This window comes from Sebastes umbrosus, chromosome 12 (assembly GCF_015220745.1).
Source record: "Sebastes umbrosus isolate fSebUmb1 chromosome 12, fSebUmb1.pri, whole genome shotgun sequence".
In the NCBI taxonomy this organism is placed as follows: Eukaryota; Metazoa; Chordata; class Actinopteri; order Perciformes; family Sebastidae; genus Sebastes; species Sebastes umbrosus.
Genome location: NC_051280.1, coordinates 14,974,112 through 15,000,420, shown reverse-complemented (window position 1 = coordinate 15,000,420; position 26,309 = coordinate 14,974,112). Strand labels below are relative to the sequence as shown.

General features: G+C 41.7%; 1 protein-coding gene across 4 annotated transcripts in view; it reads left to right on the top strand.

The window, feature by feature from the left end:
- agap3 (ArfGAP with GTPase domain, ankyrin repeat and PH domain 3) overlaps window positions 1-26,309 on the top strand; it is a 150,498-nt gene that overhangs the window by 40,976 nt on the left and 83,213 nt on the right. For 2 of the 4 annotated variants that reach the window (XM_037788459.1, XM_037788461.1), the window contains exon 2: window positions 23,884-23,942. In XM_037788459.1, coding sequence (XP_037644387.1) covers window positions 23,884-23,942 — 59 coding nt within the window. Of the gene's footprint in view, window positions 1-11,941; window positions 12,284-13,908; window positions 16,043-23,883; window positions 23,943-26,309 lie in introns of those variants that run through there. The other 2 variants (XM_037788460.1, XM_037788457.1) reach the window with 2 other exon arrangements.

Here is a 26,309-nt window from a genome sequence, read left to right as displayed (position 1 = left end):
CTCCCTTTCCAAGACTGCGTTAACGTGAGCCGCCGGGTGCAAAACAGTGGTAACGCCGTTTGCCTCGCTCAGAAACACGGCGAGTTAGTGATGAATATTATATTCCATTTCTGCTAATAGATCCCCCGAAATGTTGCACACTGTTCCTTTAAATCGAAGAACTCTCGCGATTTTGATTGGCTGCGAGCAAACCATATACATATAGTAATTTGTTTTCTGGATCTGGGCACAAAAAGGATTGATTACACATTGCAGGAATTGTTTGACTAGAGAAGTTTTGATACTTGTTAATAGGTTCATTTGGTTGATACCTTAAAGGTATGGAGGACTGATACCCAGCTCCACATAAAGTGCAGAGATGACTGCATCGTTCCCATGGATGTTTAGGTCTTAACTGTACTTGTGTGGCAGCTGCCTGCTTGGACACTCTCCCCCAGAGCTGCAGAAGTTATTAGATGAGTCTCTTTGGTAGAGCAGATATGTTCCTCCATTAAATTGACCAGTTTCTGACACTTCCCAAAGGGAGAACTCCCCAATGTCTAATAACGATGGCTTTGTCAGCAATCCCAAGAATTTCGATCTCCAGGCTGGATGTAAGTCTGAACAAGTTGAGTTGATCTCTTGTGGTGTTTCTTGAGAAAAAGAGTGAGTGTTTAGATGGATATCAGTTAATATGAATTCCAAGTACATTTTATTTCTATCCTTTTCCCCCTCCAGGTTGAATACGCAACACTTATCTCCTCACATGATATCTCACACAGGCTTTTTGCCCCCTGTGTTTCCTCAAGCCAACACAAATTGCTTTATGCCGTTTTTGTCCACCTTTCTTTTTTTCTGATTTTCTGTGATTATAAATTTTTTTTTAAAGGGAGGATTTAATAGCCAACAGTTCTGTGGAAGGTTTTTACATCTTTCAGTTGTCAGTGTCAAAACCTGACAAAGCCTCTGCGGTAAAATATCAGATGGTGTCACAGAAACTGTGTATTCAGCACACTGCGGTGCTCTGTGGAGAATCGGATCTTCTGATCAGCAGTTTTGAAATCCTCACATTTAACGTTAAAGATGACGAAAAGGAAAAAAATGACGATAACAAGCTCATGTTTCTGTAAAACTGTTATGTTTCTGAGCATGTTAAGCTGTTGTTTTTGCTTCTTAATATCCCTGCTAGTCCATCTCAATGCTGCCATTTTCAGACTTGGTTGGCATTTATAACAAAAGCCCTCAGGCAGGCCTCATTCCTCGAAAGCCAAATTGCAGAAAGAACTGGTCGGGCACCATCACTCAGTGTCCCCGCGTCCAGTTTAATCACGTTCAGGTTTTCTGGATCATCTCGACCTGCTGCTCATGCCCACATCTTACTGGGCTGAAACAATGAGCATTACGAAATGTTTCCTCCTCCGATGTACCTGGCAGGAACAGGATGATGTGTCATTATGTTAAGGGCACCTAAAAAATGTCATGAAGAGCGTGTAATGTAACCTCTCCATATACCGACTTTGACAAATAGAGCTGTCATGAAACTTCACCAATTAGGATACAGATGTTTGCAGTGGCCTCTCCAGCCTCCACGTCGGTGTCATTCAGACACTGTGGACGGCGACTGAGCTGGAACTAAGCCTCTGTGTCTGGCTGTCTGACTTAGGACATGTTCTCATCCAGATACTGATGGCATGTCATTTCTGATGGAGGTTCACAACGTTTACAATAAGTGATTTCAAAGTTATTCAATTTCACGCTGAAGCGCCACTTTTGAAGGCTCTGGGAAATTTCAGGCCTGTGCAAGCCACAGGGAGGGAATCTGTAAAGTTGGTGTTTTTCATATTGAGATATTAGAGGTAAATAGTAGGGCAGGGACAATACACCTATCTCCCGATTCGATACTATCACGATCCTTGGGTGCAGATTTGCAAGTATTGCGATTTTTAAGTATTGCGATTCTACAAGTATTGCGATTCGATATTATGATTTATTGTTGATTTTTATTAACACTAGACCATGGGAAAAAGTTAAATCATACACTTCTAGGGGACTTTTAATATGGAAAATATTTAAATTAATACATTAAAAATGTTTGATTTTCATGTACTGATGTCGAATATATCAGTCATTGTCAGGCATTATTTATAATAAAAAAAATTCCCTCACAAATTAACGGTATTTTCTTTTTAATTTATCAGGGACATGTAATGTTTTACACTTCTGGTGGTGAATATAAGCCAATCAATCTTATTTCCATCTATATATTTTGTATATACAGTTCCCTTTGTTAACACCTTATTTTGAAAACCGGACGTAGTTGCACGTGTATCCTTCCGCTAACTTCGCCATGTCCTTTCCTCTCTCTCCCATCCATGGTCGGTCGATTTGACCACGGAGATGTGAGTGACGACTGGCTTGACCGCACGTTTCAGCAATACGATAATGTTACCTGTCCATGACAGAGTTAGCATGAAGCTTCAGCGATGATGTCTTGCTCTGCTTTTCCTGGCAATGTGTGAAACCCAAAGTGTTTCCATACTTTACTGTATTTGTAGTGTTTACCACTCTGGATTTAAATTGTGACGGTGCAGGTCGTATACACACGGACCCTGCGCCGTTTTCTGCTTTCTCGTTTCGGTTCAATGCGGTTTGTTTTGGTTGACGGATACGGAACGGATTTGACGTCACGTTACTCAGACTACAACAATAAAAGCGGTAACTTCCTTATACCTCCGCATAGACTCAAAAGAAGTAAATATATCGATTCTGGCATTAAAAAAACAACTTTTAGAAGCATAAAAAAAATCACGATACATAGGTGAAACGATTTTTTTCCCACCCCTAGTAAATAGATTTTATGTTTACCTCACTGTCTTCCCTTTTGTGCCCATCACTCTTCTATGCACTATGCTAATTGTTAGTAACCAAGTTACCATGGTGCCCGTCATACTGAGTGCCATTTGACTTGAACTGACGGAGCGTGGCTTAATTGTCAGTCACCTGTGGAACTAAATCTCCCAGAGCTATTTCACACGCTGAGGATTTGAGATTTCCATCGGTCACAGATATGCTAGTCAAATGAACGCAGCAATTAATCCCACATTGAATGCAGAATCGATGATGCGTCACCATTATCTGTTGAAAACTGATTACATAACTGTTTGCAGTACACAAACGGCACCGTATCAAGGGAGAATCTTCTTCACACAGAGTTTTTATTTTGTAAACCTGAGGTTCATGAACTGCATCAGCTTGATAGAAACAAATAAAGACTCCTGTGTTAGATCAGTCAGCAGCTGCTCCGTAGGTTTGCATGTTATTAGCACTGGTGGGGGGGCATCAGGAGGAACGATGGTCTTCCTCCTGGCTTCTTTGTAAAATGGTGTTGTCAGCTTCATAACGAAGCTCCCAGCTTATTGTCTCAGCATGCATGGGCGGCACAGGAACGGAGACAAAAGGCGTGGGAAATTACATGGGAGCTTGTGCCCAAATGTGTCGCTATTCTTGGCCCTCTTTTTGGAACGGCTCGGAAAGAAAAGCCTTGAAAGGAGTGAAAAGGAGGTGACTGAACAGAATTACATTATATGCTGTAGATCTATTGCTTCTTCTATAGAAAATACAGCAGAAAGAAACACAGCATGTTTTCCATGTAAGCCACAGAAAGAGCTGATGTCTTAAGTTATGACTAGCATCTCATGAGTATCAATATGAGGAGTAGCAAGGCTATGTAAAAATCAGAACTAAAGGAAAGTTGGCTTTACAGTGGCAGAGCAAGATGACGTCAGTTTGTGGCTGAGTAATGTTGTGATTGGCAGTTCCATTTATTTTAACAAGTGCAGTATTGTTACAACAGGGTGGTGGTGAGATACAGGAATGCAGCTGAAGGCCAGATGGTGCATGACAGATTACATGTTGCTGTTACCAGAAGGAAATTGGAGGAAGAAGATGATCCATGTAGCATGATCGCATGATGAAGATGGTGACATATGGGAAGCTACAACTAGTCCTTTCAATATTCTAAGCTCTTCTCCTAAATGATACAGAAGCCTGATTAAAGGGATTTCTTTCAGTTTGAATTGGGACTCACAGAGTGTGCCTTACATCTGACCTCCCTTAGTAGTCTGATGCTTCACAGATATGTCAACAAATTGTCGCACATTATATCCATCACATTTCAACAAAGTCTCACGGCAGTTTGTGAAATAGTCACAAAATTGAATCTATTTGATTTGTGTACATAGATGCGAATTTTCCTTTTTTCTTCGTGACGCTCAGCACGACTTTCAGCTATGTATTTGTAGTGTGTTTTCCTACGAATGTCCAGCAACCACGTGACGCATGTGTTAATTTCCGCTCCAGTCTTTTCAAAATAAAACTACTTAGTTAGGTTTAAGAATAGAACATCTTGGTTAGGCTTAGGCAACAAAACGACTTTTAGGAAAAGATTGCAGTTTGAGTTGAAATAACACCGAAAGTGTTACATGTCAAATAAATCAACTCTGTCTTTGTGGTTTCACACGGGATACGAACACCGGTCTCCTGGGTAGAAGTCCTGGGTAGAAGTCCTGTGTATCGCCGCTCTCTATACTTCCTGGTATACAATAATGTGGATTACATACGAATTGATTCTGTGCTGACCATCACGAAAAAAAAGTGAAATTTGCATTTTAGGATATAGATAATACCAGTGAAATTCCTTGATTCTCTATACCAATTTGATATTGCAGTAAAAAATAAAAGTAAAACAATAAATCCCATGTACTTCAACATCCCCTCCTTTATTACCGTTTGCATACTGTTTTTTGTTAGTATGTTAAACAGGTCATAATTCCCTCTTTATTATCTATTTTATGTTGCTTAAATTAACATTAACATTAGAATTTCATAATGTAATCAATGGCACCTCCCTTTAACTCTAGCTGTTAGCTCTGTGCTGCTTACCAGCTGCTAACAGCTAACGTTAACTAGCTCTCATCTTGCCGAGTTCAACGTGGGTTTGTTGTTCACAACGTAGCGTTATCAGGGAAAAAATAGGGTGATAGTGAGTTTACTGCGCTTCAAACACATTTTCTATGGACGAGGGGGCGCTGTTAATCTCGAGTCCCGATGGTAACTGCGGTACTGTAAAAAAAAAACGAGTACCGTCACGTTTTCAGAATTTTGGCATCAGCTTGATACCGAAGGATCATTTCTCTTCACATCCCTAGCTATCATTAGTCATCGTTTTCAGTGAATTGATTCACTAAAAAAAAAAGCATATCTCACCCCTGCTCCCGGATGATGAGCTTTCAGGTTGTCTCTCTGTGTTGCTTGTGTAATAATACCAAAAATAATACCGATATTACTACTCCTACATTACAATAAAGATTACAGAATGCAATACCACATCAAAGCTATTGCATAAAAGCGAGTTTGAAGGCAAGTTTCAAAAGATGACACCAGAAGCAAGCGGGGGTTTGCAAACTAATGTGTAGAGGAGGAGGAGGACTGGGAGCCACCAGCCCACACAAACCTGCCAGTAAAAAAACTGTGCATCTCTCTGCAGCTTCCTCCTACGTTCTCTCGCTGGTCATTTTGTCATCTCCTACAAACCAGTATAAGCCTCCGTGTTTCCCCTGCCCATTCCCGGTTATTGAAATTCACGCTGACCTTTTTTTCTCTGTTCAGTTGTTCCATTCTCTCCGGCCAAGTCTGCGAACCTCACCCACAGTTTTCTGCACCTTCAATTTCTTCATCTGACACATCAAACGAATAGTAACATATTGGCTGCGGGCTGGTAGTGATGCTTGCAAGAAGCAATAGTCATAAAAGTCAAGACTACCGCCTATTCATCCACCCATGCATGTTCAGTACATTTTGCAGGTACAAGCACATACAGCAAACAAACACGATCCTTGGCACTTCATGTTTAGTATAATTTTCTGTCAGAGGAAACAGGAAAATTAGCATTGAGCATCTTGGATGTCAAACATTTTATTAAGGGGGCTTCATGCTGCTTATACAGCTTAGGTTATGCAACGAATACACACTCTCTCTGTCTCTCTCCCATTCAATCTCATACATTCTCCGTCTTTCTCTCACACACACGCTATACAAACGCACAATCTCTCTCTCTCTCTCTCTCAAAACCTGAATTTTAGAGACAGAAGCGTCTGGAATTTTTTCACAACCTCCCACAGACGTCCTCGAACCTATCATTTTCTCTGCAGTGGAGCAATGGTGACGTATGCTCGTCGCTAGTGCAGCTGAATTTTAAAAAGGCTCTACACCCACGCTCAATACCACTACTGCAAGCGTGATTATCATAAACTTTCCTTGCTGTCTGTAGCCCTTCTGTCTCTGTGTATGATTCTCCCGGCTTGTTCATTTGCAGATATTAATTCAGTGTTGAAGCAGAAAGTGGAGGGTGGAAGGGAGCTGGTGAATTGATGTCTTTTTGAAAATTGGTAGGTCATTGTGTAATCACTGGTGCTGTTTAATCCCCAGTCGGAATCAAAAGCACATGTTTGCATATTTGAATATACTGTGTGTGTATTTGCTCGTAGCGGTGCATGTGTTCCTGCATGCGGAGATTTGCTCGCATCGCACCAAAACTGCAGTTTGTTGAAAACAGGTCTGTAAGCGATTCTCAATGTGGCATTTGGGAATAAATGCTGTTGTACATTAATTTTGGGGGAGAAACACCTTATTTCAGTTTTTTCAGCTTTAGCAACCATTGCTGTTTGTGTTTCTTTATCAAATTATAATTCAGATCTTTCAAGGGAATTCGCTGTTTGACAGGCCTTTTTTGTAATTTTTGGAGGAGTCACATCAAGTGTTAATTGTGCCACAGAGAGCTGAATAGTCACACCCATGAAAACATCAGTGCTCCGGAGGAACTCCCTCGTGACTGCCCACACTTATAATTAACTGTGATAATTTATTCCCTCCATTTCTCTCAAAGATGTAGTGAGGGATTTTTGAATTTTAGTGATTTTTTTTCCCCTAGTTGGGTTGACACAGTTGCTTGATCAGTCAGAGAATACCTGGGTGTTCTGATTCATCACCATAGATACACCTAAGAAACCCTAACAATAACACTGGCTCTATAATTAGACATGATTTTTCTGCTTCAGTAACCCCCTCATAGTATGCAAATGAATTCAAACATTACATGATCGTAGGGCCCTTTAATGATTATTTTCATTTTTGATTTGTTTGTCAATTATTTTCCAGATTAATTATTTGGTCTGAAAATGGTGAAGTCAACATTGCTTGTTTTTTTTTTTTACCAACAGTGCTGAACTTTAACATATTCAGTTTATTATCATGGGGGTTATTATGGTGTTTTCTGACAATTGACTAATCGATTAATTTCATAAAACGGAATAATTGCAGCTTTACATGACTGAAAATATACTTCTGGTTTCTGCATCTATAATTTTTCATGTACTGCTGCTTTTTAGGTCTTGTCTGTTTAGAATAGGGCTGCCCCCTCTTTTTGGTCTTAGTCAACTAAGATTTCTTTACATGATTAGTCATTTTTCATGCTGAATGACTTATTTCCAAGAAACTCGTGAGCACATCTCTGGTAATTACAAGATTTAAAGTGGTGCTTTTGTGTGATTCTTTGTGGAGGAACTCAGTTTTACACATCTGACTGTTTGTTAAATAAATAAATCGATTAGTCGGCGAAAGTTAGTCAACTAAGAATTTCGAGGACGGCCCTAGTTTAGATATTTTAAAGTTATTTTGACTATTGTAACAATCCATTGTAAATGTAGTTCACTATATAGTAAATAGGGGGTGATTTTGGACACAGCTTTTTACTGTACATGCTTACATGTATGTATATAATCTGCTATAAGACACTATATTACACTTACACTATATAACAGTTCATAACAGCTTACTAGCTGACGGTGTAGCTTAACATTGCTGTATCACCGTATCTGAATATCTGAAAGCAGATAAATAATTACGGAGGTAAGGACCTTAAATGACTTTGAAATAATTCAAATGCCATTAGAGCATGAAAAAATGTACTAATGCGGACATGATTCATGGAGTCATGGACCGACCTCGTTTTTCTCATCTTGGTATGTTTGGTTAAAGCCCTCTTTTTTCAAATGCTTTAATGAGCGGCCCCCAGGAAACTTCAACACCCAGTCTAGTCACGTTCATCTTAATAATTCAAAACAAAGCAACTTCTAACAAATAATAATTCAGCATCTTTAAAACATTTCAGCAGATCATATAAATACTGAATTGCAGTTATCAGGGCGCTCTGGTGGTAGTTAAAACTTACAATTCTTTAGCCTTTGGGGTGTAAAATGAACATGATATTGACGTTGTATTTCTAGTAGGGATGCACCGATACTGGATCGGATATCGGGCCGATTCTGACTCCAATAGCTGGATAGGGTATCTGTGACAATGGGGCCGAGTTGTTGGTGTACGATTTTATTATTTCAATACTAACCAATTTTCAATTTTGTGTTATCTTATTTATGTTTTTATTTATTACATTTAGTTTTACAAAGTTAGGAAAGTGATGTCTAAGTCAAGCTTTATGTTGCCTTACACATAAAAGAATGATCCAGCCACGGTTATTATTATTTAGTTATTAATTAAACACTTCGGTACTCGGTATCGCTCGGTATCGAGACTGAAAAAGTCGGATTGGTGCATCCCTAGTTTGTGAGAGTTTTTATTTTATTTACTTGAACTAGGTCTCAACATTTTCCGTCTTTTGCCCAAAAGGAGCACAGCTACTTGCATGTTGTGCTCGCAACTAGCTGAAATTGAAAATCCAAAAGATGGTATCAGGAGTCATTGGGTATGATTGAAGCCTCAGGCAGAATCTAATACAAGGTTGATTAACAATTCAGAGCTCATGAGTCTGCTCTGTGATGACGCCAATCACTGTTGCTGACTCCGTCCACCGAGGTCAGATGTCTGATCAATCAAGGACTTTTTCTGATAACCATGAATAATCTCCCCTGCTCTCATTGCAATGCGTTTACAATCACATGTTCACATTTATCTATATTTGAAAGTGTGACATCAATACCTGAAAAAAGAAAAGTTCTTGTTAAACCTTGTGAGTCACTGTGAGCGAGCTTTGGCACTGATTTGTCATGCAAAGCTCTCACTGAACACCTCTGAATAATGCAGATGACACGTATGTTTGTGCTCTCAGAAAGTAGATAACGCTGAATACTGGATGCTCGTCAGGTGCGAGTCGTGCTGCTGTTGTGTATGTGTGAATGAGGTCAGCAACACCTTATCGACAAAAAAAAATGAGGCGGCGTTCGACTACAACTACCTACCAGCATTATGCTGATCATCCTAAGTAAGGTCGCCGCCTTCATCGACTGTGCCTGTTACCCTGTTTGCCAGAGGAAGCAAACTGTCTTCTTGAAAGAGTGTACATATGTGCATAGCTGTCTTCCTCGCACTGACTCATGTTCCAGTACTGACGGGGGGTTAGTAAGCTTTACTCGTGTGGCTTGGATGCATCATGCAATATGCTAGACAACACCAGCGCTTGTCGCACGTAGTGTCTGTGTCCTTATATAAACACACCAGTGCCGCCCGTCTGTCATGTCTGCTGTTCAAACGTATCTGTCCTGTGCTTCCTGCTAATAGGTATTCAGGAGGTATCACAGCCCCTGAAATTGCTTAAGCCCTGAAGGTAATTGATGAGACTGTGAAAACCTTTCCTCAATTCAGCCACTTACTATCTGCAGGCTTACAGTAGCAGCATGGAGACATCCGACTGAGCTCGTCTAATTTCAAAAAAGTTAACTCAAACTTTGACAAGTATTTTCTTCTTGCGGGAATGTTTTTGCTTTTGAAAATACTTTAAAATGCAATCTCCAAATCAGTATGCAGTAGCTTAGTGAAGTGATAAGTATATTGTGTCAAATTCTCTACTGAAAATGCAAATACTGCTGATTAACATAAGCCCTTATTGAATTCAATTAATTAGGGACTGAAATGAGTTTTTTTACTCCAAGGATACCTGTTCTGAATTAAATGAGGTTGTTCTTCCCCGTTAGATAACAAAAATGTCCCCTCTTATATTCAGATTTACTTTAGTTACACTATGTGTATGTACGGTGCATTTACAATGTAATGTTGTATTTCTAAAATGCTGGAAAAGTAGAAAGGGATTTGGGGATATTCAACAAAATCCATCTCGGTATTAGGGCTCTCAACTAACTTTTCACAATCCTCCCGGAACCGTCCCGAAACACAACCTAAGCCGTCCCGAAATGAATGTGGACCGTCCCGAATTTAAAATCCTTGTTTTTCTACATTACCATCAGTTAATCATTCAAAGTGACCTTGAACATAAATCAAACATCAGAAGTGGTTTATTTTTGTTCATACATTTATAATTGATCCAAAACTTTTTTCATTTAAAAATGTATTTTATTGTTGTTTTTTTAATTTATAAATTGCATGTTTGTTTTGATTTTGATGTTAACAATGCAGCTAAGTGAAATTAAAATATTTTCTATGTTTAAAAAAAGTAGCATTTGGTTAAAAAACAAGATTTTGCAGATGGGCCCCCAAAAAGGTAGAACCGGCCCTGCTAGCTGCACGTCCTAAAGATGGGGGAGCTGCTGGACAAGGTGCTCTTGTCATGGGGAGAAGAGCAGCATGTTGCCATGGACAACATGTGATGGAGACATCTCATTGCAGCCTTATTACCTATAGGAAATGAAGAGAGTAAGTAAATAAGTTAAGGTTAACATAAGTAAAATGATTTGCGGAGTTTTGACTCCTCATAGTGAACGTAAAGTTATCGTCAGCTCAGTCTGTAACCTTACTGTTAACATCAAACAGTCTAACGTTAGCTAACTGGTAACATTAATACTAGCAGGTTTACCTCATTGACTGGGGTTGAATGGTTATCATGAGGTCAGAGACCGGCAGCACGTGCTGTGTGTGTACGTGCGGGATGGATCGGATATTGATAGTGTGTGTGTGTGTGTGTGTGTGTGTGTGTGTGTGTTTATGTTGTCAAGCAGGTTTAATAATAACGGTGCGCTACAAAAAACGTGCAGTCAATTTCATTGTCGTTCATTCTAATATAACAGGTATTTTTCTTTCAACTCTCATCCCAAAATTAATTTTCATCCTCCCCAATCATATTTTTCTTGGCCCCGGGATGACAGGACGTCCTTAAGCTCGAACCCTGCCCGTTATCTTTCTGTTTATGACATTAACTGACAAAGAAAGATTCCAGATAGAGGTGACTTGTTAAAAAGTACCAAGAAAACCTTCTGTGTTGATAATGATTTTGAATGTAGCCTTCGGGAAGTAAAAGGACAAAGTCAGGTCAGAGCCATGTTGTCAAAACAACAACAGTAGTACGCTCATGTTTGAAACGGTGACACACGGATAAATAGATAAATGGCCAACACACACAGTGTGACATCTGTTCACAGTCAGGCTGATGTGTACACACAGATACGGAGGCGGAGGTAATTCAGGAACCTCCAAACATGCTAATCCAGTTTTTCTGAAAAACCCTCCCAGCTGCCATCGAGATACGGTTACAAGAGGGAGAAACATTTAGCTGTGGGACAGAGGAGGAGAGAGGGGGCACACAAGAGAAGCTCTGTTACCAAGTCAGCACTTCCAAATCTCATGATTTACCACAGCGCAGGTTTCCTCTGGACCGGCCTGCAACAGAGACAACAGGATAGTGGATTACCTTTAATCCTATCAGTGTTTCTTATGTAGGACCCTGTGAGCCAACACCTGCATTACGAATTACCAGGAGGAAACGGCTCCAAGAAAACCGTGACACATGGCCTCTCCGGGCCACTTCCTCAGACTGTCCGCTCACCGGTCGGGCTTCTGCTGGTAACCATATTATCTGGTCTGCATGGAGGGCACATCATCACCGCCACAGCATGATGCAACTGACAAAAGAGAGATTTATTTATTTTCTTTGTAGCCACGCTGGACAAAAGCGAGAGAGGACCTTGAACATGCAGGAGCTGAGAATTGAGCTGCAAGGAGATTTTCACAGCCGTGCCTGACAGAAGCAAAAGAAAAACCCATGAGGAGAAGAACATTTGAAAGAACAATTTGAACTGAGACATGATATTTCAGGCTCCTGGGGATGTTTTCGTTTTGAATGGTGATATTGTGAGTCACGGAGAAGTCCCTTTGAGGTAGACTATGTTGCTGTGCTTCGGGGGTCGCAGACGAACTCGACACCACCAGATCCAATGGAGCGAAAAGGACCGTTTGCTCGCCGATGAGCCTCATATCATTCCGAACCCTTACTTCCAAGACACAGGTAAAGGCTGCCACAGTGAGCTTTGAGTGCTTTACACGAGACCTAACTTCACTGTCAAAGGCATCTTGACATTTTACTTGTAATACTCTCTCTCATAAGAAACATCAAGCTTTCCCTGTGTGGTTACAGTATGTGGTAATAAGTAAAGCACTGGCTTTCCTGGAGCAATACCTGAAATATTTTCAATTGTATTCATTCTAACATCACTCCATCTGCTGATAAGAACACAAAAGGAAAAAAATGCACCATGAAACTCCTCGATGTTACATACCAATGTCAGTACATGCACATACTGTAAATGGTATGAAATGACAAAGGCCTTGATTCAGACAAGCTTAAAGTAATGTCATTTAGGAGCATGTTTTTCCTTCAACCTGAAGAAATGATCAGCTATTCAGCTATTCAAGGGTGTTTTTATCAAAACAATATTTTTTTAAATCAAGTGTTGGTAAGAATCCACTTTTGGCACAAAGCTGCCGTGACGCCTGGACTGCAATTTCCAGTTTCATGGTTATACTGGATTGGATTCCCCATAATGACGCAGTCATGGTCGACTTGATTTCCCACAGTGACGCACTCTGAGAACGGGCAGTCAGTGTTGCCATTTTGCTCTCCCAAAATGCCTCATAAGCAGTAATGCTAAATGATCATGCACCTGTGTCAAGGCTGGTGTGCAACACAGGAAATGTTGTAATGAGAGGTTTCAATATAATATCCAAATATAGAGTTTTGTTCTGATGTTGTGTCATAAAAACATTCTTTCAAGCAAATTATGACAATGTTTGTGTTAACTAAATTGATATCAATGAAACCTCAGGGGGGGAAATTCCCCATTTTTTGTTTCCTACCAGTAGTTTTCTCTGTTTGACCACAAAGGGGCAGTGTTCCAGCCCAAACCGCACTGTAACTACAGTGCTGCAAAGTTGAGCAGGTAAAATCTGGTTTGATTCACATGATGCTCTTTATATATATAGTACATGTTCCTGTATTTGACAGCATCATAGAGCACCACAACGGTGAAAAAGAGGAAATGGAACAGGAAAAATGTAAAGGCTGTTTGGTCCATTAAGCTCAAGCTCTCCTACAGTGTGTGGGCTGTGTAGTGGGAGCTGCTGGAAGCGTGGTGTGTGGTTGTAGTGTGGATGCTTAATGTTACTAACAGGTTTAGGTCCTGTAGTGAGTGGCAGGCATTTTTTTAATGTTGTGTAACTTTTTTCCCATCGAAGATATCATGACCAATTTGTGTACAACTTCTTCTATGCCAGACCCTTTAATTTGTTGCAACGTGGTGGTCACTAAAATGTGGATAAAGTAACAAAGAACTTGGTGAACTCTATTCTCTGTTCTTCCACATGGGAAAGTATCCCCTTTTTGTGTTTTGCCATGGGTCAGAAGACACAAAGTGTCCATTCATGGCTGTTAATCTTTGTTGATTACAGCAGTGTGTAATCAGCTCAGTCTTCTCTCAATCTCATGTTCACTTTTGTCTGTTTATGTCTTCGGGGGCTACAAGCAGCTCCGGAGAAATCAGGAGGGCGTGTTTAAATGCCTGTGGGATCCATTCCTTGTTTTCCATGTGTCCCGGGGGTTGGAAGGCAGCTGAAAGTTCAAACAGAGACACACTCCCTCATGCTCTGCATGGCAAGAGCTCAGAGATTAAGGGGTTTGTCTGCACGGCCAACAACAAGGATTGCTCACAGTTCGTAACTTGCCAAAGAGGAAGGGTGATTAATGTTTTTTAAAAGTTGCAACTTTTGCAGCTATCACAGATTTGACTTTGTTGCAAAAAAAAGCAGTGGATTACCTTTTTTTTTTTTCTTCTTCTTTTGTTCATCTGCCTGTGCAAGACAGGTAGAACAAAGTGTGGGGAGAGCGCAGCTACAATCTAAATGCCTGTGTGAGTCTGTGTGAGTAAAGGAGCCAGAGGATGCAGGTGGCAGCGAGGCTTTGCTCTAACTTGTTTGAAGTTTTTTTTCCATGTCAAAGGTGAAGGGATTATGCCTGGCATAGGAATTTAGTCTTCAAATGAAGGACTTCATGAGCTGAATTTCAACAAGCAGAATGTGAACATTGGCTTGTGCTACACGCTTGTGAATGAGGATACATGTGTGAATCAGTTTGAGTGAAGTGCCATGCTATTCCTTAGCAGTGGGACCGTGGATGCGACCCCAAGGAGTACAGCTATTGGCCAACAACAGCAGGGGAAAACTGTTTACCACATCTCTGTAACCCTGAACGAAACGCAGGGAGATGCGCCGGTGTCAGAGCTGGGGATGGGCCAGGTTACCAACAACCTGGTTGAGAATTACCAGCCAGGAGGAGAGATAATTAGTGTGGTGCCAATGGAGAACAGCCCCAGGCTGGGCAGGGCACGGCAGGAGCTTGACAGGTGGCCCTCCCTGAGCTGCACAGGTAGAGTTGGGAGGCAAAGAGAGGACATAGTTGTGGAGGAGAACGAGGAGGAGTTGGAGGAGGTGGAGGGAAAAATGAAGACTGACAGGTTTTTGAAACAAGCCTCCAAGAACTCAGGTAACTCCTCACAGCGAGGCAGAGACGTGGCAGCGACAGACGCTCAGACAGACGCTCAGACAGACACCCAGGAGCAACACATTCAAAGCTCGACATTACGATCCGTCACAGTCCGTGCTAAAGGCCTTGTCTTCGGGGAACATGGCACCGTTGCGGGACATAGCTCTCTGCCTCGGGCCGTGTTGCGAAGGTGGCGTCAGGATGATGCCCCGCTGGGTAGGAGGACGGTGAGCATGTATGGCGACTCACTCAAGCAGCAAACAGATTCTCAACCTGAACAAGATAGGCGGCTGCGGAGGCCCAGGAGTGTGTGCATGCTGGCAGGCCCAGGCCCAGTCCTGTTGGAGCCCCGCATCCAGGACCCCTTCAAGAGGGCAGGCAGTATAGAAAACAACCAGCAGAACTGGAGCAGGAAGGCTGAGTTGAGGGCTGTAGATGGCCTCAATCCAGTTGTGGCTCTGCGACCTTTGGTCCCCGCAGAGGTGGCCCCCAGGGTCCGCCAGAGGAACTGGAAGCCCAGGCCTGTTAGTATGACAGTACTGGAGCTAAGAAAGAGGGGCTCTGATGATGAGATAAACAGCCAGAGGAGCTACAGCCACACAGGCAGCGATGGAGCAGGCTTTCTCAAAGGGGGCTTCCGTTGGAGGCTTTTTGGCAAAGTACCGCAAGATAAGAGCAAGGAGAAGGAAAGTGACAAAGATGCAAAATCTTCTCCCAAATCCAGTAAATCTGATGCGCCAAGAAGTACACTGAGCTCCTTAAGACGGAGCCTCAGCCTGCGAATCAGGAGGAGCCGGCCCCGGGACAAAGTTACTTTAGCGTCTGAAACGGAATTAAAGGATTGCTCTCGGACTAAAAGTACGGCTGAGGAGACAACAATGCCTCCACGGCCTTTCTCGTACCTCACAGGAAGAACACTTCCAACTTCCAGTGAGCAGGTTGAGGATGGGGGAATGCAGTACTTTCAGTACCACAGCATGGGGAAGGTCAAGGTAATGGAGGTACCCCTCTGTCCAGCAAAACTGTCTTCCAAACCAGTTCAGGAAGAACCAAGCATATGGCAGCTCATAGCCAACCGTTTCAGGAGGAAAGAGCAGCCGTGCAGTGGCAATTGTGAAAGCCAGCAGCCCCAGAGCAAAGAAACTGGCCAACACCCCCTGGCCGGGAATAATAAGTCACAGCCAGTCGCCATAGAGACTCTGGCAGGCATTGACTCCCACAAAGGTCAAGGTAAGACCTGCAAGATTGCTGAATTTATTCCTCCGCTCAGTTCTCCATTTGCAACCCCCTCCTTCACTGCACAGAAAGTTCAGCTCAAAAGAAGGAAGTGCACTTTTTTTTTAGAAGGACAGGCAAATGAAAAACACATGGGGAATTGTGAGTTTGGATGGCATTCAAAAAACGTCTGGTTCCAGAGAGTCCTTTTGGAATTTCTATTTTGGGTACTTCATTTCTCCAGTGTTTTTCATGAGTGAACCGCCTATGTGTAGGCACTTACACAGCAATTAATTTGCCTTACATAAGATTTTGTGAAGTTCAGTAAATGAGTAGGTAAGTGAAGTAAACTCCAGTCACTGATAAGAACACATTATAATGGCTTGTTTTACAAGTGGTGCAACTGTGGTGTAACACAGCTCCAGTGCTGTCTCCGTGTCACCCAGACACAGGACATGGGAGTATGATAATGCTGTCTGTTGGCCGCACCGAGACCCAGCTTAAAGCAGTAGCTTTAAAGCAGTTAGTGGCTATAATGGGGATTCGTTTGGCAGCCTAGCAGGGCTAAATTAAGAGGGCTTACATGCCATAATGATGGGGAGAAAAGAAGACGACTTAAGCACTGTGTTTAAAGGTTAACTCTGAAAGTGGAGTGTGTTTGTCCAGTTGCCTGGAAGACCAGGCAGAGAGAGGCAAATATTTGTAACTATCTGAATTAATAGCTGTGATTTGCTACGTCTTGTGCGTCAAGATCCAATTTCACACCTTCGCATGAAGTCCTAATTAGTCGTCCGTGACAGCTTAATCACTTCTACTAATGTCAGGTTGCACATTTCCCGTATTTACTCTCATTAAGCCAACCTTTGAACCAGCAAAGCAGACATTTCATTCTCGTGCTGGCATGACACTCGTAACGGGTGCTGAGGTCAACCTTGTTGATCTCACGTTGTATTTGTTTTCTCACATGACATGTTACCAAGGATACCTATTCCTGTGGTGGAGTGTCAACTGGTATTTTCCCATTTATTCCACGGTGGAGTCGGTCAAGTCAGGCATTAGGAATGTAGGTGTGCCGATCAGTCTGAGTAGAGTTAGGTGTTCAATGCTCTGGGCGGGCCTTGCTGCCTGTTGCTACCTGCCTAAGTGTTTGCTCCCCGAGGAAATCCAGGAGGCTGAAGCCCAGCCTCACGAAACAAAACACACACACTCAGTTAAAGTGTTTCCTGATGACATCTTCTAAATATTGTGAGGTTTGGGGGAAGGGAGAGACAAGGTGATGGGCTTGAGGTGTGCAAACTGCGTCACCACCCCCACCTGTTGAATGAACAAAGCCACTCTGTTGAGCTAGTGGAGGCATGAGTGATCAGTGAAGCATGTGCTGGGATGGGGGCTCTCTGGGGGTCTTTGGGTTGGAGGAGGGGTGGCTGGCCATGCGGCGTAGGTGGTCAGCAATGCACTTATCTATTGAAGGTTGAAATACTGGGAATGGGACTGTAGATAGACCCGTGTAATAAGTCTCGGTATAAAGTGTTCTGATGCGTATTTATTCTGACTTGCCATTACCTATTGACAATTTGAAGAAAATCCCCCATGTGTGTATATCCATCCTCCTTTATCTTGAATCTGACATGAAATGTATTCATGAGGATGGAATTCCCTCTTCTTCGTTTCCCTTGCTACGTCTCATTCACTTCCTGTGAATTCCTGCCAACAGTATTTCCTGTATCAACTTTACCTTGCAGTTGGAATTAGTCTGCCTGCTCATAAATCTGCAGATTGAAAAATGATTTAAAAGATGCATTTCCTTATTTCATTCATAGCAGCAGGGGTGGGTGAGCCAGACTCCCAGCAGGTAATTATGTTCAAGACAAATAGACACTTTAAAGGAAATTGGGACATACAGTAACACTGTGATGATGCCCTCTCACCTGCTGCGCAGGAAATATGGAGATATTGAAAATCACGAGCAGAGGGAAATCTGTTAATAACTGAATAATACTCATATTTGAGCATCTGCCACTGCAAATCTCACCTAGGGTACATTTTGTTCTTTGGTATTGGGGTTGAATAGGTGAGTAGCATCCTGCTGTTCTGGAGAGCTTATCACCAGCAAGTCTACAAACCGTTTGTTTGTTTGGGTCTCCAATTTGTATTTCCTTCTTCCACCTTGTATGCCTTTTTCCTCTTTTAGTTCACGGTTGATTGTTTCCATCAGTCTCACATGCACTGTTTTGGGTAGCAGAAAAGATAAATCTGACACATCCTCTTAACTCTACAAATTGAGTCAGTCAACCTGGGCATTGCAAAGCAAGATGTCTCTAAACCCAATTTGCAAATCTCATGTTAAGTGAGAATCCTGTTTGAACAAGGGTGTCCAATTTATTTGCAGCGAAGTGATCAATGCCTGTCTGCAGACAACACAAGGCTTTAAGAGCTTTAAGTAGGGCAGGCCATCCAGACCATATTAGACTGATATGGCATAAAGATGTCTACCTTGATCTCTGCTGATTGTGTTTGTCACCTACCTCCTTTTGTTAAAATCAAGAGTTTGGTGTTTGGGAGCTCAGAAGAACAACAAAGATAAGAGCTCTGACTGGGCAGTTGGCTGTGTAAATGGCTTTGGAGGGCGGGCACACTATAGAAGATGGCAGGAATCTGGCGATACAATACATATCATGATACTTGGGTAACAATTCAATATATTGCGATATTTCGTGATACTGTAAGCAAGGTGATATATTGCGATTTATTCAAATCTAATTTCAAGAAAACTGTCATTATATAAAGAACACACCAGCTATGCACCATTTTTAGAATAAGCAAAAATAACACATTTATACTGCATGCAAAAAACTGCATGATTTTTGCCCAAACTGCATGAGATTATCATAAAAGTGGGCATGTCTGTAAAGGGGAGACTCGTGGGTACCCATATAACTTTTCATTCACATATCTCGAGGTCAGAGGTCAAGGGACCCCTTTGAAAATGACCATGCCAGTTTTTCCTTTGGAGCGTTATTTAGCCTCCTTTGCGACAAGCTAGTATGATATAAGTGATACCACTGGATTGTTTCGGTTTTGTAGTTTAATATGAGGCCAGTATCTTGACTTTACGTCCCACTAGCTTTAAAACTGAGCCCACTACAACCTCCGAAAGATCAAATAGCCCGATGGCGGGCCATCAGATTTTTAAGTGGTTAATTAAAAATTGATGCAGTGTTTTGGAAAATCGATACAGTATCACAACACATAGGCGATACTCATGTGTATTGATATTTTCTTATACCCCTAGATGATACAGGACCATTTTGTCAAGACAGGCATGATAAAAGTAGTCTAGTAGTAGTAGACTGGGAATGTTTGTTTGGTCATGAGGTTGGCATATAAGGGAAGTAGAAATACTAATTGCTAGCTAAATTCTCACTCTGTAATTTATGATGGTGGGAAAGCATGTTTGGAAAGTCAGTCATAGTGGAAGTTTCAACCTCAAGGTTGTCCTCTCTCATTCCAAAAACCACTTCAGATTCACTGCACGTAGAAATGCCCGCATGCATGCACATGCACACACACTCAGACAACCGTACGCACACGTTTTTTGCTCGCATTGCATTTTCTTTTCTCGTGAAATGGAATAAGTGGGGGGGTGGGGTGATTGTGCTTCGCTACCCTCACACAGAATGGTCATTTTTATCTGAGTAGACATGAGCAGTGAAGTGAAAAACCTAACAAACAAGCTGGCAACGCAGTTTCCCCCCTCGCAGAGACAAAGACACCGGTGTCCTCTCTAAGCATCACAAAACGTAGGGGCTCTCTGTTTCCATAGGCATTCTGGGACACGGTAATGTAGGGATGCTCATTTTTAAAGAATGACGTAATACAGCGCACATGGATTCAATTAGGGCTTTTTTTTTTAGCATGGGACCAAACCGGTTGTACTGTATCTGCTCCACGGATGGAAACAGTTGGGTATTTTCTCTGTGTTACAGTTTGTAATGGGTGTGCTCGTGGGAGGAAATGTATCGGATGATTTCTTTAAAAGATTTTTGATGCACAGGTGTTAGGTGCTGAATAATTTTGTGTAAAAGCTCCTCATTTCCTCTTCTCCTTTCTTCTCATCAATGTTTTTATGTCCTTGAAAGCATAAGTGGTGTTGTTAGGGTCAATAATAAGGGAGTGTGCTGCTCCAGAAATGCAACGCTTGTCAGCGGCCAGCAACTCAATTTCTGTGTTGGCCTTTGATGACACCTAATTTCCCTGCATGATTATCTATGGATTGGCCTTTATTTGAATGTGTCCCTCTTTTGAAAGTTTGATTATGTGGACTGTGCAAATGTGAGAAAAACATCTGAGCATGTGGTGGCTTTTTTCTGTTTATTGATTTATTTATCTTTTCAGAATTGTACTCTCTGTTCTAGGGCTGCTCGATTATGGCAAAAATCCTAATCACAATTATTTTGGTCAATATTGAGATCACGATTATTTCACACGATAAGCCTACTCGTTGACTTTTAGAAAGATGTGTTTAGAAAGACAATTTTGTAGCCTACATTTTAAAGTAAAATTCATCAATCTGGTGCTCTTTGAGAGCAAAAATAAGAGGGTAGATATATGAAGAACTTTGTGCTCAAGTTAACAAGTTTGTGCTTTAGTAAACAATTTAATCATAAACACATTAGTTGTGGGGCGGGTGTAGCTCAGTGGGTTGAGTGGGTCGTCCTTTAAGCACAAGGTTAGTGGTTAAATCCCCAGCTCTTACTGTCTGCATGTCGAAGTGTGCTTTACAGCATCCTAAATGCTTAGGATGGGTTAAACGCAGAGGTCATAATTTACCTGTACGTATATGATGAATATAATTCAATAATTTAGATATGAATGGTGATGACACCAAAAAAAGTTAGGAAATACGAAGGCCAGCGCCAGGAAAAGTTCCCACAAGGGGATCCTCCCACACTGAGCGGCCGTCCCTGACCTGCGAAAGCACACCGTGGTAAAAGAAAGGGGTGCGCTGGATTTATACCACAAGACAAAATCAGAGCGTTATTGCAAAACGGAATGCGGCACAATGATCGTTTTATGGTGATTATCTTGTTTTCATAATAATTGGAAGCCAAAATTATGATTGAAATTGAAATTCGATCAATTACACAGCCATACTCTGTTCATTGATTATTTGTTAAAGGTGCTACATTTGATATCCAGAGCATTAATATAGCAGCTAACAACTATTTGCTATGTAAAGATATATAGGAGTAATGTCTACCTGAGCAGAGAATGAAGTCGCTTTCCCTCTGTGTGTTGTAATCCGAGCTTCTATGTGCTTTCTTGACATAGCCGGGCCGCCCGTGCGTGCCTTTTAGTGCACGTGAGCGTGCCCCACCCGCTAGCTCACGGCCGCTGCTCTCATGCGCCAGTTACAGCTGGCGGCGGCGCGGAAGCATAGCACCTACTCTCCGGTTCCCCCTCAGGTTAACACTGTTAGCTCTGTCAGCACTTTCCCCAATGTTTGCGCTGTTAGCACCGTTAGCTGTGAGTCGCGGCTCGCTGTCGCCATGTTGAGAGCCGTTGAGAGCCAATCAAATTTCAATAATAGAACAATTCCGTATTTAGCACGTTTAATGTTGCGTTACTGCGTTAAGTGCTAAAGACTGGAACCTTTCAATGTGTTTGTCTAATTGCTTGTTTTTGTGACTGTTAACTTTTATCAACCCTCTGTTATGTGAAAAATTTAATAATATAAATAAAAATCATCATATAAAGTGCAGGGAATGTATCTGGAAATAATTGGTCCTTACAAAATGACAGGAAATCCAAGAAAATAAGGCAGCAATCTTATCTGATATGGTCTCAGAGAGCTGTGACCTGAAACTGAATCAGATGGGTGTCTTCGCTCATGTTCAGACATGTCAAACCCACACAGAGAGGGCTTAACATGAGGCGTGCTGTTTAAAGACTACTCTGCTCCACACAATGCTTGCTTCTGTTAGGGATGAACTTTTCTCCTCTCCCACAACAAGTGAGACACCCAGAGCAGCACGGGGCTCTTTGTAAATGGAGGGCAGAAATAAGTAAACATTGTAGAGGGGGCTGTTTTACTCTAATTGTAGTAGGTAAAGGAATTTTTGGCTGGTCTGCTCAGCTATGAGTCATGTGGGCTTTTAGCATACATTTTGGAGAGTGGCAGTGGTTACCTTTCTGTTTATGCTGTCATTCTTTTCATATTAGCATTGCCTCGGGCGCAAAGGGAAACCATCATCGCTGAAACAAACAGGCTTATTGTAATGATGGCTCCCTGTTTAGTGTGTGAGCACTTTAATTGTTATGGATTAGACATGGGAAGGGAGTGTGGGGGGTTCCAACCGGTATTACACACCTTGTTGTCTGGAGACAGGCAGTCTACGCTTCCATATTAGAGATGGTATCTTCACCTTCCTCTTGGGGATGTGTGGGGGGGGGGGTTCAGACGGTGAGAAAGCCATGATCCAAAACAGGAAGGTGGTCTTTGTTCTAATGGTTGTTATGACACATGGTTGTGTACTCCATCTCTGTGGGAAACAGGCGCCGCTTGTGGAGATATCATTTTGTGCTTTTAGTTCTGAGGGTTTGTATTGTTCTTCATAGTGCTCTTTCCCACTGCAAGTGCGATTATCCGGTCAAAGTCTCCATATGACACTGGAAAACCAAGCAAGTTGAATCAAGCCTGGTAATGGCTGTCTTTTTGAAATGGATTAGCTAAATCCTGTTCAGATATTGCACTATGTTGGAACCTTATATTGAAATAGCTTGCATACATTGTACTAGTTTCACAATTCCTTCCTGTGTGATTTTATAAGTTGTAAATACATAAACAAAACTGGATATATGCAAATTAGTCAAAGAAATATTTTCTGACTGGTTGTTTCTGCAACCAGCGATTAGTTTTGTTCTCGATTAATCTGCTGATTACTTTCTCGATTAGTCATTGTCATGTCTGCCAACCTTGAGACCTCAAAAGTCAGGAGGTTTTTTCGAAACCAAAGCAAGGGCTCTGGGCGTCCTTCCCCATACAAATTTGAGTTTCGTTTTCAGAGCTTTTGTTTCTTTCTTTTAAAGAATAAAAATAAAAATAATAAGTACACTGCAACAGCATTTTTATGTTAAATAGGCCTACTTAGAAAACACAATAATTCGCCCCTCTGGCGTGAATTTGCGTGAATCTCTGGCATGAACTAATATTCATCAGTTTATATTCATTCATTCATTTTTTGCCCCTGCTTGACTATTTCTTTCTCTTAAAACCCTTCATTTCTCCCTCCATCTCTCAGTCACTGAAGGCACTTGACACAACGTGTCAATGGCACCACTGCGCTCTGGAACCCATTATTTCCAGCTTTTCGCTGCGTCGATAAAGCCCAACTTTGGGCGCTGCACGCTGTGATGTGCGGTAACACAAGCAGTAAGCTTGGTACGGCATGGCTCTGTAAATCAACAGTGAACTCCATAAAAGTTTGACACAATCCCGCAGCTTAACTGTGGAGTTTTTATGTGTAGGAAATAAAAGGTGACGGAAAAAACTAGGTGAAATGACAATGAACATAGACACAAAAATCAATCCCCCAGTACGTCAAAGTGTTCTAAATACCTGACCAGACTATAGAAAGGCTTTTTCATATCTATAGGACAGCTAAATCAATCATAAAACTTGTTGCACACACTACAGATATCTATAAAGTGTAGCTGTAAAGTCACTTTACCATCATCCCATGGGAAATACTGTTAATGCCATATAATCTGTAGCTGGGTTCAAATGGGTTCAAACAGATGGATAACCTTTCAATGCTGCTTGATTTAATTTCTTTTTTTGTCTTTTTTCCTTTCAGACTCTTTCGTCAACAGCCAGGAATGGACATTGAGTCGGTCGGTGCCAGAGCTGAAAGTGGTGAGTATCTTTTTTTTTATATACATTCCCTATGTGTATTCCCCCTCCGAGGTTTCATCTTACTGATCGATTTAAATGTCAATGGGAAAGCATGTTTTCTGCCCATGTAATACTGGTTTTGCATTTTACATGAGAGGGAATAGTTGAGAAATTGGCTGGACTTTCCCTGGCACGTACTGGATGATTTTTAATGAGATGCGTTGGCATGGAGATGCAGGGTGGCTTGCAGCAGGACGCGAAATGAGTGACAGTTTTGGGCTAGACTGGTGACACATCCTGGGTCTGATCCCACCCGCCAGTGAAGCACACACACACACACAGCCACTGCCAAAAGCACAACTAACATCCTCACATGATTTAATGCCTTCCACCCATAAAGACTAGCAGCCCTTTTTAGAAACGGCACTCCACCATTCTGACAGTTGATATAATATTTCTGTGCGTTTTGCAAAAAGGAGAAAACTTCAATGGAAGGAAAAGGGGGGGGGGGGAAATCCACATGAGCTCAAAGACAAACTTGCTTTTTTGGCTTCAAACACTTTAAATGTTTCCTTTTATGTTTTTCTAAGGTGTTAATTGGCGGGCCTCCACACTTGGGTTTGTTAAATGGACCTGGAAAAGACTGAATGAAGTGTCTCAAAATAGCTATCATTCTTTTCAAAACTTTCAAAGGATTTCCGTTCGGCGACAAGGTCATACTGAAAAGAAGTCTTACGTCTTTTAAAGCTCTTTAATATGATGGCATAAACTGTTCTTTCTTTTTATGGCACTGTAATAATGACAGGAAGTGGGGGCAAAACGTTATGCAGATTGGTTGAAATGATTGAAGGGTGAGAAAACCTCCAAAACATCTGCTACAACAGTGAGCTGTACCCCAGTATTGTAGTTTTATAATGGCAATCAAACTGTGGCCAAACCTTATTTTATTGTCATCTTTTCATCATTAAAAAACCCTCACTCTTTAATATTCCCAGATCAAATCCAGAAAATCTACAAAGAAGAGTAAACGATAAATGCTGACACAGCTGTTTGATTTCATGATGGCTGTATACCAGCAGGTCACAAAGCCAAACAGTTAAAACAGCAGGAACAATGGTTCTGTGGTGCATTCAAAGTGTTGACTCATTGCTTTCACTGCACACAGCCTACAGCTTTTGCTAACTTAAAGCTTATACATAGTTTATTCTGCTGGGGTACCACATGGTGTATATATATATATACTTCAATTATAGAGAGGGTAGGCTGGGAAAGGCCTATTCTCTTGTACCTCAAACTTCTCTATAATTAGAACCATACCTGACTGTAACACCCACTAATGATCTAAAGAAGAAGAGGGCGATGGTGGGTAGAGAAGGAGGAGAAGGAGGAGGAGAAGGAGGAGATGAGGCATGTTGCAGTCTTTGTTCTTCCCAGACATGCTGGCATCATCAGCCCACCCTCTGCCATGCATCGCCCTGAAGGCGCTGTAGCTAGGTCTGGTCTAGACACCGGGGAGAGGAAGCGGGGGAAAGATTGCAACCACACCGATGTATGTTAAAGGACTTTCCTCGTGATGTTTCAACCTCACACGGCCCGCTTAAAGAACCAAAATGGTGTTTTTTAGGGTTTTGTTCCTTAACTACAAACCAGATGTACTTTCCATTACTTCCCACCGTTTTCTAACCATACAATCATTTATTTATTTTTTTGATTTTCTACCTTCCAGGCAGGGGTTTGTTTCAGTTCATGCCAGTATGGAATTCAAATCTACTTCTAGAGAAGCCATCCATCACAGTGAAAATTGAGTGTATCTATTTTATGTTTGTATGGTAATTACAGCCCAACCAGTACTACATTATTGAGGCTGATACAATTTCTCTTTACTTAGACTCTTACATGTGCGCCAATATAATTATCTTTGATTTACCAGCTGGGCTCCAATGGTAATGGGTTGGTTGATGGTTAAGGTAAGGCATTGACCGTGAATGGTTATGGTTAGGATAGGTCGTCGGTAGGGGTGTCACGATTCTCCAAATCCACGACCTGATTTGACTTGCGATTTTAAAGTTACGATTAGAGTGTTAATAAGTAAAGATCAACACATCATTGGTTTTATGCCCTGCGAACTGTAATTTACACTTCCAAATTCTTCTTTAGAAAGAGAGGCTATCAAGTGTGATTTTTTTTTGGGGAATGTACCACATTAAGGCCATATGGACAAATTTAAATAATTTATTTAATATGTAATAATAACCTATTTCACCAGTTGATTCTATTGGTCAATTGGGGAACAAGCTGTTAAACAACAAAAGGCTAAAATCGCCAAACAGTTCGATGAGCACTGTTTACTTTGGTTGCTGCGGTCTCTAAAATCTTCTGCAACCTACA